This window comes from Pelophylax lessonae (genome assembly GCF_965119305.1).
Source record: "Pelophylax lessonae genome assembly, chromosome: 13".
Lineage (NCBI taxonomy): Eukaryota > Metazoa > Chordata > Amphibia > Anura > Ranidae > Pelophylax > Pelophylax lessonae.
In genome coordinates this window covers 198,683,700-198,698,943 of record NC_138780.1, presented here as the reverse complement: position 1 = coordinate 198,698,943, position 15,244 = coordinate 198,683,700, and the positions used below count along the sequence as shown (strand labels likewise).

The following is a 15,244-nucleotide window of genomic DNA, read 5'->3' as shown; positions in this document are numbered from 1 at the left end:
GAAGCTTGAGAGGAGGAAAGGTGTAAATCAGACGATACTGACTCCACGGGGTCACCAGCGCATCTCTGGCATTTGACAGAGGATCCCGTGACCGAGCCACAAACCTCAGCACCTCTGTTGAGCCGGGATGCCAACAGATCCACCTTCGGAATGCCCCACCGGAGACACAACTGATGAAACACCTCTGGATGAAGGGACCACTCCCCTTGGGCCAACGCCTGCCGACTGAGGTAATCCGCCTGCCAGTTTTCCACCCCGGGAAGGTGTACGGCGGATAGGGCTGGAACGAACCGTTCTGCCCACCTTTTATTGCCGGTTACCTCCAGAGTCGCCAAGACACTTCTTGTGCTCCCGTTGATTGACATAAGCCACGGCCGTGGCATTGTCCGATTGAATGCGCAATGGACATCCATAAAAACGATCTGTCCAATGTTCCAGGCACAGTCCGATTGCTCAGAGTTCCAAGACATTGATAAGTAGTCTGGACTCTTCCAGTGTCCAGATCCCCTGAGCAGAATTTTTGCCGAGGACAGGCTGGCATCCGTAGTGACCACTGTCCAATACAAGGGGAGGAAGGATTTGCCCAGCCGAAGTGCCGGAGAACAAAGCCACCATATCAGGGACTCATTCCCCGGCTCAGCCGGATTTGATTATCCAGAGACTACAGAGTCTTGTCCCATTTGGCTAGAATCTCCCTTTGCAGAGACCTCGTATGTAACCGTGAAAATGGAACCACCTTGAAGGTAGACACCATTAGGCCCAGCACCCGCATGCAAGTCCTGAGGGAGGACCATCTGCTGGACAGCATGAGAAGAGGGGCAGCCTGCAGTTTTCCAGAGGAAGGAGCACTCTGGCTAAGGCGCAGTTCAGAGTCAGACCCAGATAGTCCAGCTTTGTGAACAGAACCAGAGCAGACTTCTGAAAATTCAGAATCCAGTTGAACTCCCTCAGAGTTTGTATAGTGATTTCCAGGTTTTCCAAATAGCAGTAGGAGACGCCGCTCACAGAAGTAGCTAAGGTCTAATGCACAGCTACAATCTGTGCGTCCACCAGCGCTCTTTCGTACGCGGTTGCAGTAGTGGAGGAGTCATCCTCACTATCTGAGAACTCAGGGCACGTCGTCGCCCCTACTCTGGAAACAAAACGACTCCAGGACCGCCATCAGTGCATCGATGGATGGTTGGGATCCGGAGGGCCCCGCAGCCTCTCAGAGGGGATCAGGTGGGGAAATGTGCTCCAAAGACTCAATAAGTTAATAGGGGGACCGCACAAGAAAAAGGTATAAAAACACTGCTAAGGGACACCCCCACCGATCCAGCATCACCACTCGGTCGCCAGTAACAGAGCACCTAATCGCTCCTCAGCGGAGAGGGAGAGGACCTCACCAGACTCCCCACCCAGCAAAAACAGGCACCTGCAGCCACCAGGATAATCTGCACCCCACGTGCGGCGTTCAGGAAGTGAAAAGATCAAAGAGTCAGCACCAGGGGGATGAGGAGGGGCTCCCACCACCAAAAATCACCGCCCACAGGGCTCCATTGTCATGGCCGCCGCTATTTTTAATAGCAAACCACCGCAGGACTACACAAACATAGCCACTGTGCATTGAGCACACAGGCTACAGCAAAATGGCGGCCGCCCGAGGCACCCAGGAGGCATCCTTAGGCCTCAGAAAATGGACAGGCAGGAAAGGGGGACCCTGGCAGTAGCCCCGACCAGGTACAGCCCTCCCCCCACAGCCGATCGCCTGGTTGCCAGTGGCGCAACTCCCCGCCCCCATCGCCAACACAGCACCCTGCCCCCACCCCAGGCAGTGTACCAGGCGACCCCACAGCCCCAGTCTCCGTAAAGGAGAGAGGGGGGGGGGGAAGAGGGGGGGAGATGGGGGGGGTCATATGGTCTACAGGGACCGCCAGAACGATGAGGGGGATGCATGAGGGGGGTGCCTAACGGGAAGGAGGGGAACCCGGGGGTTCAACCATTCCATGGAGGGGCCCACCCCCACATGGTGCTTCACTCGCAGGCCAGCCCCTGTCTGGTGGAGCTATGTGGCGGCCGACCTAGCACAGGACTGATGTCTGCGTGTGCTCGCTGGCAAGACTGGGGTGACCACTGCATCTAGATTATACAGCCCGTCGCCCAGTCCGGTAGTTGATCGTAGATCTCACAGGAAAAACATATCTAAAAAGAAAAAAGTTGCCAGGACCAGAGAGATCCCAGCAAGGAACTAGGTCCTTACTCCTGACTAGGCAGAATAAAAAAAAAAAAAACTGAGTACCTATAGCTGGGAGAGGGAGTATACCGCCTGGGACTGCCCATAGGCGTAGCCAGACTTTTTTCTGCCTAGTGTCCTACTCCTGTAGGGAGCAGTATAACCCAATGGTGAAGATGATCAGGAGCTGTGCCCTCAATGAACGAAAGAGGGAAAAAAAAAAAATACACATTAGCGACGTATTAACGGGCTACATTGAATTTGTCCTGGATTGTTCTGATCAGTCTGTGAACCATACTGCAAGGAAATATAGGAGGGAGGAGATGCAATCATGCGCTCTTTGTGTCGGACGGAGCTCCCCCAGCACCCTACGATCGGTTGATACATGAGCTGCTTTATACGGCACCAACCACTGCATTGCATCACATGGGAAACCTCACTATGCGTCATTAGCCGCTGCTTGTTGCTATGGGAACAATACACGCTGTCCCCACAGAGAAATGTCACAGCAACTCTTTTAGGCGTCATTTAGTTGTGCGGTTGTGGGGGGGGGGAATGGTGGTCAGCGTCCAAATGTGCTGTATAGTTTGTCACCCGCCCTTATGCCGTAGGCAGCAATACTTTGCACTGGGGTTGCACTGATACTGTTTTTGTTACTGGGGAGTACGTATACCAAAATTCTCAATCAAGTACTCGCTGATACCGAGTACCGATACCTTTGCAGTGCGATTTGAGCCCATACAAAATAAATGGTTTTGGTCACTATGACAAGCCTGTTCCCGTGTGAACACAGGTTTGTCATTGGGAGTTCAGCCTGGGTCCACACAGGAGCGGTGCTGGCAATCAAATCCGATTCGGGGCAGAAATCGCATGGCAAAGGTATCGGAACATTAGCCCAAGTACTCGGGTATCAGTCTAATCCTATCTCGAACCACGGCAAAGTTTACCCAACTTCGGGATATTTCAGGAAGTTGCCCGGCCAGCTCATTTGATCGGCTGGGAAGCTGAGACGCACACCAGTCATGCTGAATCCGCATCATAGGTGAGAATGCACGGGGGGGGGGGGGGGGCGCGATTGTTGCTGGATTGTGTTACCCTCCCATTTGCTACATATTGGACATGTGGTGGTATACCCTCTCTTTGCTAGACTCCAGTGGGGAATTTATCCCTTTTTATTTGCGTTTTGTGAGTGGATCCGGGGAGTTTGGTTGTCTTCCCTGATACTCAAGGTGGGCATACGGTATAGGCCCTTTGTCCAATTTCTCGGGTCCTCCCACCATCCCACAGCGTTCAATCCACCATCCCACAGCGATTGATGGTGTCCACTTGAGCTCCCAATGCGCTCGCGCATGCCAGTTAGTGAGTTCAGTAGGTGGTGCTTCTATACCCACAGATTCAAATCTGTGTGATTGCCGCCCATGGGAGGGGTTAAGCACTCCTTTGTGCCCGCGTCATGCTACAGCGTCACCACACTGGGCGGGGTGGGAGGGGTACTTTAGGAAGCTGCCCTGCCGGCTCATTTGGTCGGCTGGGAAGCTGAGACGCACACCAGTCACGCTGAATCAGCATCATAGGTGAGAATGCACGGGGGGCGATTGTTGCTGGATTGTGTTACCCTCCCATTTGCTACATATTGGACATGTGGTGGTATATCCTTTCTTTGCTAGACTCCAGTGGGGAATTTATCCTTTTATTTGCATTTTGTGAGTGGATCCGGGGAGTTTGGTCGTCTTCCCTGATACTCAAGGTGGGCATACGGTATAGGCCCTTCCTCCAATTTCTGGGGTCCTCCCACCATCCCATAGCGATCGATGGTGTCTGTTTGAGCTCCCAATGCGCTTGCGCATGCCAGTTAATGAGTTCAGTAGGTGGTGCTTCTATACCCACAGATTCGAATCTGTGTGACTGCCGCCCATGGGAGGGGTTAAGCACTCCTTTGTGCCCGCGTCATGCTACAGCGTCACCACACTGGGCAGGGCGGGAGGGGTACTTTAGGAGGCCCCCCCCCGTCGGCTCATTTGATCAGCTGGGAAGCTGAGACACACCAGGTGAGAATGCACAGGGGGCGATTGTTGCTGGATTGTGTTACCCTCCCATTTGCTACATATTGGACATGTGGTGGTATGCCCTTTCTTTGCTAGACTCCAGTGGGGAATTTATCCTTTTATTTGCATTTTGTGAGTGGATCCGGGGAGTCTGGTTGTCTTCCCTGATACTCAGGGCGGGCATACGATAGGTGCTTCCTTCAATTTCTCGGGTCCTCCCACCATCCCATAGCGATCGATGGTGTCCGTTTGAGCTCCCAATGCGTTCGCGCGTGCCAGTTAGTGAGTTCAGTAGGTGGAGCTTCTATTCCCACAGATTGAAATCTATGTGATTGCTGCCCATGGGAGGGGTTAGGAACTCATTTGCGCTGGGTGTGGCGGTACTTTAGGAAGCCGCCCCGCTGGCTCATTTGATTGGCTGGGAAGCCGAGAGCACACCAGTCACGCTGAATCAGCATCATAGGTGAGAATGCACGGGGGGTGGCGATTGTTGCTGGATTGTGTTACCCCCCCCCATTTGCTACATATTGGACATGTGGTATACCCTTTCTTTGCTAGACTCCAGTGGGGATTTATCCCTTTTTCCTTGCATTTTGTGAGTGGATCTGGGGAGTTTGGTCATCTTCCCTGATACTCAAGGCAGGCATACGGTATAGGCCCTTCCTCCAATTTCTGGGGTCCTCCCACCATCCCATAGCAATCAATGGTGTCTGTTTGAGCTCCCAATGCACTCGCACATGCCAGTTAGTGAGTTCAGTAGGTGGAGCTTCTATTCCCACAGATTGAAATCTGTGCGACTGCCGCCCATGGGAGGGGTTAGGCACTCCTTTGCGTCATGCTACAGCGTCATCACGCTGGGCGGGGCACTTTAAGAAGTAGGTGGTGCTTCTATACCCACAGATTCAAATCTATGTGACTGCCACCCATGGGAGGGTTATGCACTCCTTTGCGTTCACATCATGCTACAGCATCACCACGCTGGGCGGGGCGGGAGGGGTACTTTAGGAGGCCCCCCGTCGGCTCATTTGATCAGCTGGGAAGCTGAGACACACACCAAGTGAGAATGCATGGGGGGGTGATTGTTGCTGGATTGTGTTACCCTCCCATTTGCTACATATTGGACATGTGGTATATCCTTTCTTTGCTAGACTCCAGTGAGGATTTATCCCTTTCCCCTTCCTTTCATCAGCGTTTTCTGAGTAGATCCAGGGAGCGAAAATCCCAGTAGAGAAGTGCATAATCTGGGATCGAGTGGCTCTCTGATGAAAGTAACTCATTGGTATTCCTACTTTCGTCTGATTTTGTTACTTTTTATCAAGTCACAATTCACTCCTATGTTTTTCTCACCGGTATTAAACCTAGCACTCCTACATTCCTTATAAAAATCACCTTTTTGTACATCTTGACCAACACTTGAGCCACTTAGAGCAGTGGTCCACAACCCTGGCCTACAGGGCCCACTAACAGGCCAGGTTTGCAAGATAACTGAAATACATCCCAGGTGATATCATTTGCTGCTCAGTGATTGCAGTACTCTAGTCTGCATCTCCCCAAGGTAATACTTAAATTCTGGCCTGTTAGTGGGCCCTGAGGACCGGAGTTGAGGACCACTGACTTAGAGGTCTAAAAGTGGTAGTATACTCCGCTTTTTAACTGTTGCCTACAGGTAAGCCTATAAGGCCTATAATAAGGCTTACCTGTAGGTAAAATTAATATCTCCTATACCGATACGCTTTAGGAGATATTCGCCCTGCATGCAGCCGACGTCCTCGGGGGCTTCGGCCACTCACAGCGCCGAAGCCACCAAGCCCAGAAGAGACGTCGAGGGAAGAGGTCAGCTGCCTCAGCGGTGTCCAGGCGACCGTGTGGGGGCTTTGTTCTAAAGTAAGTATTTCATAATAAGCTAGTAGGTGATGCATACTAGCTCATTATGCCTTTGTCCTGCAGGGTTTGTTTTTGTGGATACAACTGCTTTAACCACTTTCCATCTGCTCACATTGCTGCTACTGCGGTAAAGTGGCTCGTTATTGTCCAGCGACGTAGACCTATGTCGCTGGACTCCTCCCCTTGTGGGCGGCGCTCCCATGCCGCCGGAGGCTCGCTCCCGCTGTATTCAGTCACAGCGGGAAGTCGGGCCAGGGGAGGAGAACAGAGCGGGCGGATCTCCTAAGTGACAGACAGTGACAGATTGCAGGGTTCAGCATAGCTGAACATGCGATCTGTCCCTGTGTCACTCAGTCCCCTCCCCCCACACGTCACCAAGGCATACATTAACCCCTCCCTCTCCAATAAAATTAACCCCTTCCCTGCCAGTGTCATTTTTACAGTAACAGTACATATTTTTAGCACTGATTACTGCAGTAATGTCACTGGTACCCCCAAAAGTGTCAAAAATGTCAGTCAATGGTCCGATCTGTCCGCCGCAATGTTGCAGTCCCGCAAAAAATCACAGATCGCCGCCATTACTCGTTTAAAGCACCAAAAATGACAGAAATCTTTCCCTTAGATAGTAAACGCAATAACTTTTGCGCAAACCAATCAAAATATGCGTATTGCGATTTTTTTTTTACCAAGAATATGTAGCAGAAAACAAATTGGCCTAAAATGATAAAAAAATGTTTGATTTTTACATTTTTTTGGGGGGAATTTCATATAAAAAAAATGTGAAAAATATTGTTGATTTTTTCAAAATTTTCGCTTTTTTTTTTGTTTATAGCGCAAAAAGTAAAAATCGCACAGGGGATCAAATACCACCAAAAGAAAGCTCTATTTGCGGGGAAAAAAGGACGTAAATTTTGTTTGGGTACGGCATTGCACGACCGCACAATTGTCAGTTAAAGTCGCACAGTGTTAAATCGCAAAAAGTGGCCTGGACGTAAGACAGCAAAATCCTCCGGTGGTAAAGTGGTTAAGGAGAGGTTAAGCAAAAATAAAACTGTGAATATCTACTGAATTTACTGTTTATAATAAGATAGGACCTGACTTCTCCCTCCTGCGGCCAGCATATGAATGCCTTTGTCCTATAACCAACTGGTGGATCCTCGTCTGAACTAGTCTGCCTGGTGTTTAGCCGATCTCACTTCTCAAACAAGTGGAAATCTGGATGATTAGTCTGCATCTTAACACACAGTGGTAAGAGAAGCCCCCTATCAATCTTGAATTTAGTCTGCTGTAATGTACAAATGAGTGATCGACCGATAGCGTTTTTTTTAATGCCGATACCGATATTTTGGTCATCGGATATCGCCCCATATTTTTGGACATGTAAAAAAAAAATTTTTATTTTATCAAAAAGTACTCCTTGTGGAGGGATCTGGGGGTCTGAAAGACTCCGAAACCCTCCTCTGCACTGAAAAGTCAGTTTTTTTAATTTGGCGCCGAGTACCCGGAAGTGAGGTCACGACATCACTTCTGGGTTTTTTACATGGAGACCTGATCAGAGCCGAACGTGGCTTTGATCGGGTCTTCTCTTTTTTTGGCCGTGGAGGTAGGATGCCCGGGTCTCCCAGTGGGATGGGAGACCTGGGCGAGCTGTGGAAGGCGGCGGGAGGGGGCGTCCCCTCCCGCTCCTTGGAAATGACAGCCGAGCGACTTCTCAGCCGCATCAGTTGTCATTACAAGTCAGTTAACCGTTGGCTATGGACACCGGTACTGGGATGATGCTTCTGTCTGCAGGCATCACTCCGATACAAACACTTCCCGAAATTTCCGCAATATCGGTGACCTCAGATGCCGATTCCTATAAATCAGGGAAAGTGCATATCTCATATCGGTGTTGCTGATAATCGGTCGTTCCCTAGTACAAATGTATTTGTATGTATGTATGTATGTATGTATATTATGTTTAACTTTTGATTTTGGTATATCCACATGCTTCAAAGTAGAAGTTCTATTTTTTACTTAAGACTGATTGAACTGATCCTAATTATTTATCATGATTCAATTTATCTATTGATATAGGTGTGATAGCAAACATCCCCTGAGGAAGTCGAATTGTCACCCTAGAAGTTTCACCAACCCTCGACTATACTGACTTTTCTCCAGAATGATATAATAAGTGATTCTTAATATCAATGTCTAGATCAGATTTGTTTCAAAGATTTTAATGAATTGAATAAAACCTGTTAGATCTTTAAACTATCCAATTTTCAGTTATTGGCACCTAAAAGCTCTTATGGGAGCGTTTTTCCTGTGTTCTATACATCCGAGGAATCGTCCAGTAAGATGTCCCAGAAGAAAGGAGAGCTTCTCATTGGTTTATGAAGGATATTTTTTCTCTGTCCGATTCGCTACACCAGCGGCATGGGGCACTATGGCCATTATGTGTAGCGGTGTCTGGAGGTGTGGCCAGGATAATTGGAGTCAGTTCACCTTTTCAGACCTCTCTTCCATCCTGGGAAGTTGAGCCTACCATAGCCTGTACTACCACCTCACAGATAACCTTCCTAAGGCATTACAGTCCAACTTTCATCTGCGTGGAATGGGCCCTTCTAAAAAAAGAAGAAAAAAAAAAACTCAACCGGTAAAACCAACGGCCACCACCCCATACTCGTACTATTTGAGCTCTCTTCTGCCTTGGACACAGCTGACCACTCCACTTCCTTGGCCTCCAAGACTCGGCTCTTGGTTCTCCTATCCCAACAGACCTTCAGCGTCACCTTCAACTCCATCTCCCCCTTTCCATGGGGGTCCCCCAAGGCAGTGTCCTTGGACCCCTTCTATGTTCCATCAACTCTTCTTTCAATTGATTACCTCTATTCTGATGAAACCCAACTCTCTCTTCTCTGCTCACCCAGCTCAGTCTCCTCCTGTATCACTATGGTTTTTCCACCACTTCCTAAAACTCCGTCTTTCCAAAACCAACCTCCTATTCTCCCCCCCCCCCTCAACTTTTCATTTCAGGTAAATATCAACTATTCTTCCTTCTCTTCATACCTGGGTGCTCGGTGTAATCCTGGACTCCGACCTCTCCTTTCAGCCCCACATCCAATTATTGCCCAAATTTTGCTGCCCTCACCACAATGACATTTCTAAAAATACAACTCTTCCTAACCAACAACTCCACCAAGATACCAATCTACTCCCGGGTTATGTCACCTCCACTACACAACTCCCATCTCATAGGTCGACCTCTACGCAGGATATCCCCCTTCCAGCCTATCATGAATGCTGCTGCCAGACTCCAACCATGCTGCTTACCAACCATTCAGTGTCTTCTGCCCATCCCGCCACTGGCCTCCCCCTCTATGTCTCTAACATCCCCCAGCTCTGTGATGTCATCATGGAGGAGAGGAAGAGGACTCCAGTGGCAACCTGTGAAGCTCTGGTGAACTCCATGCCCAAGAGGGTTAAGGCAGTGCTGGAAAATAATGGTGGCCACACAAAATTTTGAGACTTTGGGCCTAATTTGGAAATTGGGAGGCAGGGTATGGTTGTCTCCTCACCTGCTGCCGCCCGATATATCACTATAGGGAGGAGGAGTCAGGACAGGGCAAGTGTCCTCATGTTTCCCTAATACATGCCTATGTGGGAGGCAGGGGTCAGGACTGGATAAGGGGGTGTGTCTTCATCTGTTTCCCTAATACATACCTATGTGGGAGGTGGGGTCAGGACTGGATAAGGGGGTGTGTCATCTGCTGTCCCCAATACATCACTATGGAGGAAGCGGGGGTTAGGACTGGATAAGGGGGTGGGTCCTAATCTGTTGCCCTGATACATCCCTATGGGGGAGGCCGGGGTCATGATTGAGGGCGAGTCTCCTCACCTGTTGTCCCAATACATCCCTATGGGGGAGGTGGGGTCAGGACTGGATAAGGGGGGTGTGTCATCTGCTGCCCCAATACATCCCTATGGGGGAGGTGGGGTCAGGACTTGATAAGGGGGTGTGTCATCTGCTGCCCCAATACATCCCTATGGGGGAGGTGGGGTCAGGACTTGATAAGGGGGTGTGTCATCTGCTGCCCCAATACATCCCTATGGGGGAGGTGGGGTCAGGACTTGATAAGGGGGTGTGTCATCTGCTGCCCCAATACATCCCTATGGGGGAGGTGGGGTCAGGACTTGATAAGGGGGTGTGTCATCTGCTTCCCCAATACATCCCTATGGGGGAGGTGGGGTCAGGACTTGATAAGGGGGTGTGTCATCTGCTGCCCCAATACATCCCTATGGGGGAGGTGGGGTCAGGACTGGATAAGGGGGGTGTGTCATCTGCTGCCCCAATACATCCCTATGGGGGAGGTGGGGTCAGGACTTGATAAGGGGGTGTGTCATCTGCTGCCCCAATACATCCCTATGGGGGAGGTGGGGTCAGGACTTGATAAGGGGGTGTGTCATCTGCTGCCCCAATACATCCCTATGGGGGAGGTGGGGTCAGGACTTGATAAGGGGGTGTGTCATCTGCTGCCCCAATACATCCCTATGGGGGAGGTGGGGTCAGGACTTGATAAGGGGGTGTGTCATCTGCTGCCCCAATACATCCCTATGGGGGAGGTGGGGTCAGGACTTGATAAGGGGGTGTGTCATCTGCTGCCCCAATACATCCCTATGGGGGAGGTGGGGTCAGGACTTGATAAGGGGGTGTGTCATCTGCTGCCCCAATACATCCCTATGGGGGAGGTGGGGTCAGGACTTGATAAGGGGGTGTGTCATCTGCTTCCCCAATACATCCCTATGGGGGAGGTGGGGTCAGGACTTGATAAGGGGGTGTGTCATCTGCTGCCCCAATACATCCCTATGGGGGAGGTGGGGTCAGGACTGGATAAGGGGGGTGTGTCATCTGCTGCCCCAATACATCCCTATGGGGGAGGTGGGGTCAGGACTTGATAAGGGGGTGTGTCATCTGCTGCCCCAATACATCCCTATGGGGGAGGTGGGGTCAGGACTTGATAAGGGGGTGTGTCATCTGCTGCCCCAATACATCCCTATGGGGGAGGTGGGGTCAGGACTTGATAAGGGGGTGTGTCATCTGCTGCCCCAATACATCCCTATGGGGGAGGTGGGGTCAGGACTTGATAAGGGGGTGTGTCATCTGCTTCCCCAATACATCCCTATGGGGGAGGTGGGGTCAGGACTTGATAAGGGGGTGTGTCATCTGCTGCCCCAATACATCCCTATGGGGGAGGTGGGGTCAGGACTTGATAAGGGGGTGTGCCCTCACCTGTTTCAGAATACATCTCTATAGGGTAGATGAGATCAGGACCAGATAAGGGGGTGTGTCCTCACCTGCTTCCCCATACATTATGAGGCGGGGTCAGGGCTGGGTAAGGGGTGTGTCTTCACCAGTTCCCCCATTGATCCCTATGAGGCAACGGGGTGAGGACCAGGTAAGGGGGGGGGCGTGTCCTTACCTGTTCCCTAATTGGTCCCTATGGGGGAGGCAGAGTAAAGACCAAGGGGTGTGTCTTCACCAGTTCCCCTATTGGGGAGGTGGGGGTCAGGACAAGGTAAGGGGGCGTGTCCTCACCTGTTCCCCTATTGATCTCTATGGGGAAGGCGGGGTCAGGACTGGGTAAGGGGTGTGTCCTCATCTGTTCCCCTATTGATCTCTATGGGGGAGGCAGGGTCAGACCCGGGTAAGGGGGTGTGTCCTCATCTGTTCTATCAATCTCTATGGGGGAGGCGGGGTCAGACCCGGGTAAGGGGGCATGTCCTCACCTGTTCTATCAATCTCTATGGGGGAGGCAAGGTCAGACCCAGGTAAGGGGGCGTGTCCTCATCTGTTCCCCTATTGATCTCTATGGGGGAGACGGGGTCAGGACAAGGTAAGGGGGTGTGTTCTCACCTGTTCCCCTATTGATCTCTATGGGGAAGGCGGGGTCAGGACTGGGTAAGGGGGTGTGTCCACATCTGTTCCCCTATTGATCTCTATGGGGGAGGCAGGGTCAGACCCGGGTAAGGAGGCGTGTCCATCTGTTCCCCTATTGATCTCTATGGGGGAGGCGGGGTCAGGACTGGGTAAGGGGTGTGTCCTCACCAGTTCCCCTATTGACCTCTATGGGGAGGCGGGGTCAGGACCAGGTAAGGGGGTGTGTCCTCATCTATTCCCCTATCGATCTCTATGGGGGAGGCGGGGTCAGGACTGGGTAAGGGGGTGTGTCCTTATCTGTTCCCCTATCGATTTCTATGGGGAGGCGGGGTCAGACCTATGAGGGAGGCGGGGTCAGGACCAGGTAAGGGGGTGTGTCCTCATCTGTTCCCCTATTGATCTCTATGTGGGAGGCAGGGTCAGGACTGGGTAAGGGGGCGTGTCCTCCTGTTCCCCTATTGATCTCTATGTGGGAGGCAGGGTCAGGACTGGGTAAGGGGGTGTGTCCTCATCTGTTCCCCTATTGATCTCTATGGGGGAGGCGGGGTCAGGATTGGGTAAGGGGGTGTGTCCTCATCTATTCCCCTATCAATCTCTATGGGGGAGGCGGGGTCAGACCCGGGTAAGGGGGTGTGTCCTCATCTATTCCCCTATCAATCTCTATGGGGGAGGTGGGGTCAGACCCGGGTAAGGGGGTGTGTCCTCATTTGTTCCCCTATGGGGGAGGCGGGGTCAGGACTGAGTAAGGAGGTGTGTCCTCATCTATTCCCCTATCGATCTCTATGGGGGAGGTGGGGTCAGACCCGGGTAAGGGGGTGTGTCCTCATTTGTTCCCCTATGGGGGAGGCGGGGTCAGGACTGAGTAAGGGGGTGTGTCCTCATCTATTCCCCTATCGATCTCTATGGGGGAGGCGGGAAAGACTGGGTAAGGGGCGTGTCCTCATCTGTTCCCCTATCGATCTCTATGGGGGAGGCGGGGTCAGAACAGGATAGGGGGGCGTGTCCTCATCTGTTCCCCTATTGATCTCTATGGGGAGGCGGGGTCAGAGGGTGTGTCCTCATCTATTCCCCTATCAATCTCTATGGGGGAGGCGGGGTCAGACCCGGGTAAGGGGGCGTGTCCTCACCTGTTGCCCCGGATACTGCTCAGCACACACAGGACCAGCTCCAGGTAGGTCCTGATGACGTCAGCCCAGCGCTCGGACAGGTGCGGCTCCCCCTGCTGGTCGGTGGTGGTCGGTGAAGCTCCCCCGGCTCCTCCGCTGCTCTCGGCGCCCACGGCCAGGTAATTGTCGGCGGCGAACTCCACCCGCAGCTCCCGCACGAAGCCGCCGCACCTCCGCAGGAGGAAATCGAGGCGCGGCCGCTCGGCCAGGGAGAGGCGCAGGCTGAGCCGGAGCTCCGGCCATAGCGCCGGGTAGAAGAGACACTCCCGCCAGTGAGAACAGGCCAGGGAGGCCCGGAGCCGGTCCGAGGCCGGCAGGAAGGAGAAGATATGAACCACCAGCTCGCTGGGGAGGGACGAGGCTCCCACACCCCCGCACAGAGCCATCACATACACACACCCGGAGAGCGCCGCCCGCGGCCAGCACTCCGCTCAGCAACAACAACTCCGCCCACACAGGAGGCGGGGCTTCACAGGGACCGTCCACTGCAACTGGGGGGGAGAGCTTCAATACATTCACCGCCTTCCTGTCCCGACACAACCCGCCCGCCGCCTTTATTCCACCAATTACAAACCTTCTAACACCGCCTGCGGGCGGCGACCTCGCTTCTCAGCGCCCCCAGACCCCTTTATAAAACCGGACACCCCTCTATGTACACATGGTATCTTCCGTGATCACTGACTTTGTTTTCGGGCGATACCATTTTACCAAAATAGAGGGCAGACAGCTGTTTTATGTTTTAGCTTTTCTGTCTCTAAACAAATTACATAATTTTAAGCCCATAAAACTTAAAAATTTCGGTTGCCTCGTCTTGAAGTCCCCAGAAGTTCTTAAAAGATACCTTATTGACATGGTACGTTCCTGTCATGGCGGTTCTCGTCATGCTGTGGTGTCTGAATGTTCCATTGTGACGCGGAGGGGTGTTACAATGCGATGTTTTTGCTATGACAGGTTCGTTTTGTCGAAACGGCTCAGTTTACCGGCGTTTTATAGATTTCTGATAGAACACCGGCGTTCTAACGGCATCATAACCGCACATTTTCCACCCCTAAACAGTCGTTTTACACCGAAATGAAAATAGTTGCTCCCCCTTTTTCAAATATGGTATAGTCCGAGAAGGCAATGGCTGCTCTAAAACTGCGTTGTTCGGTCATAGCATTTCCCGTCCGCATGGGGGCGTTCACACAGTGTTTACAGAGGCGTCAAGAAGCTTTCCTGCAGTAGAGGCTTGGAGTTGGTGAAAACAGAGGGGGGCGTGACAGAGGGACTCCCCCATGTGTGGGTGGTGCGGTCCGACACGGGATAGTGCTGCAGCTGATGGGGTGGTTAAGGGGCAACTCTACCATTTTAGTTTTTTTTTTTTTTTTTAATGCATGTATTTTTTTTTTTTTTTGTTTTGCATATGTAATCTTTCCTTTTTTTATTTATTTATTTATTTTTTAACCTATTCCTATTTTGTAAAGCACGGCGCAACCCTGTAATAATAATGAAATAATAAATAATCATTTTTTTCTTGTATTTTTTTATTTAATATTTCTTTTGATATTTATGCTTTTCATTTATTTCGTTATTTAATTTTATGTATTTATTTATTTTTATTATTATTTTTTTCCATTAGCTTTTTCTTTATTTTTCAAAAATAGAAATACAAGATTATATTATAGATTATATATATATATATATATATATATATATATATATATATTCTACCATTTTTTTTTTTTTTTAATGCATGTATTTTTTATTTTTTTTTTGCATATGTAATATTTCCTTTTTTTTTGTTGTTTATTTTATGCATTTCATTTTTTTTAACATATTCTTTATTTTGTAAAGCACTGTGCAAGCTGTTGGCACTATATAAATCCTGTATAATAATATTGAAATAATAAATAATCATTCTTTTTTTTTCTTGTATTTTTTTATTTATTTAATATTTCTTTTGATATTTATGCTTTTCATTTATTTTGTTATTTAATTTTATGTATTTATTTATTTTTATTATTATTTTTTTTCCATT

General features: G+C 50.4%; 1 protein-coding gene across 1 annotated transcript in view; it reads right to left on the bottom strand.

Annotated features, from left to right (window-relative positions):
- The window catches only part of FBXO33 (F-box protein 33), a 35,486-nt gene extending 21,816 nt beyond the window's left edge, over positions 1-13,670 (bottom strand). Inside the window, exon 1 of the mRNA XM_082275237.1 lies at positions 13,189-13,670. Coding sequence (XP_082131363.1) covers positions 13,189-13,613 — 425 coding nt within the window. The 5' untranslated portion in view covers positions 13,614-13,670. The remainder of the gene's footprint in view (positions 1-13,188) is intronic.
- Between the last annotated feature and the right edge of the window lie 1,574 nt (positions 13,671-15,244).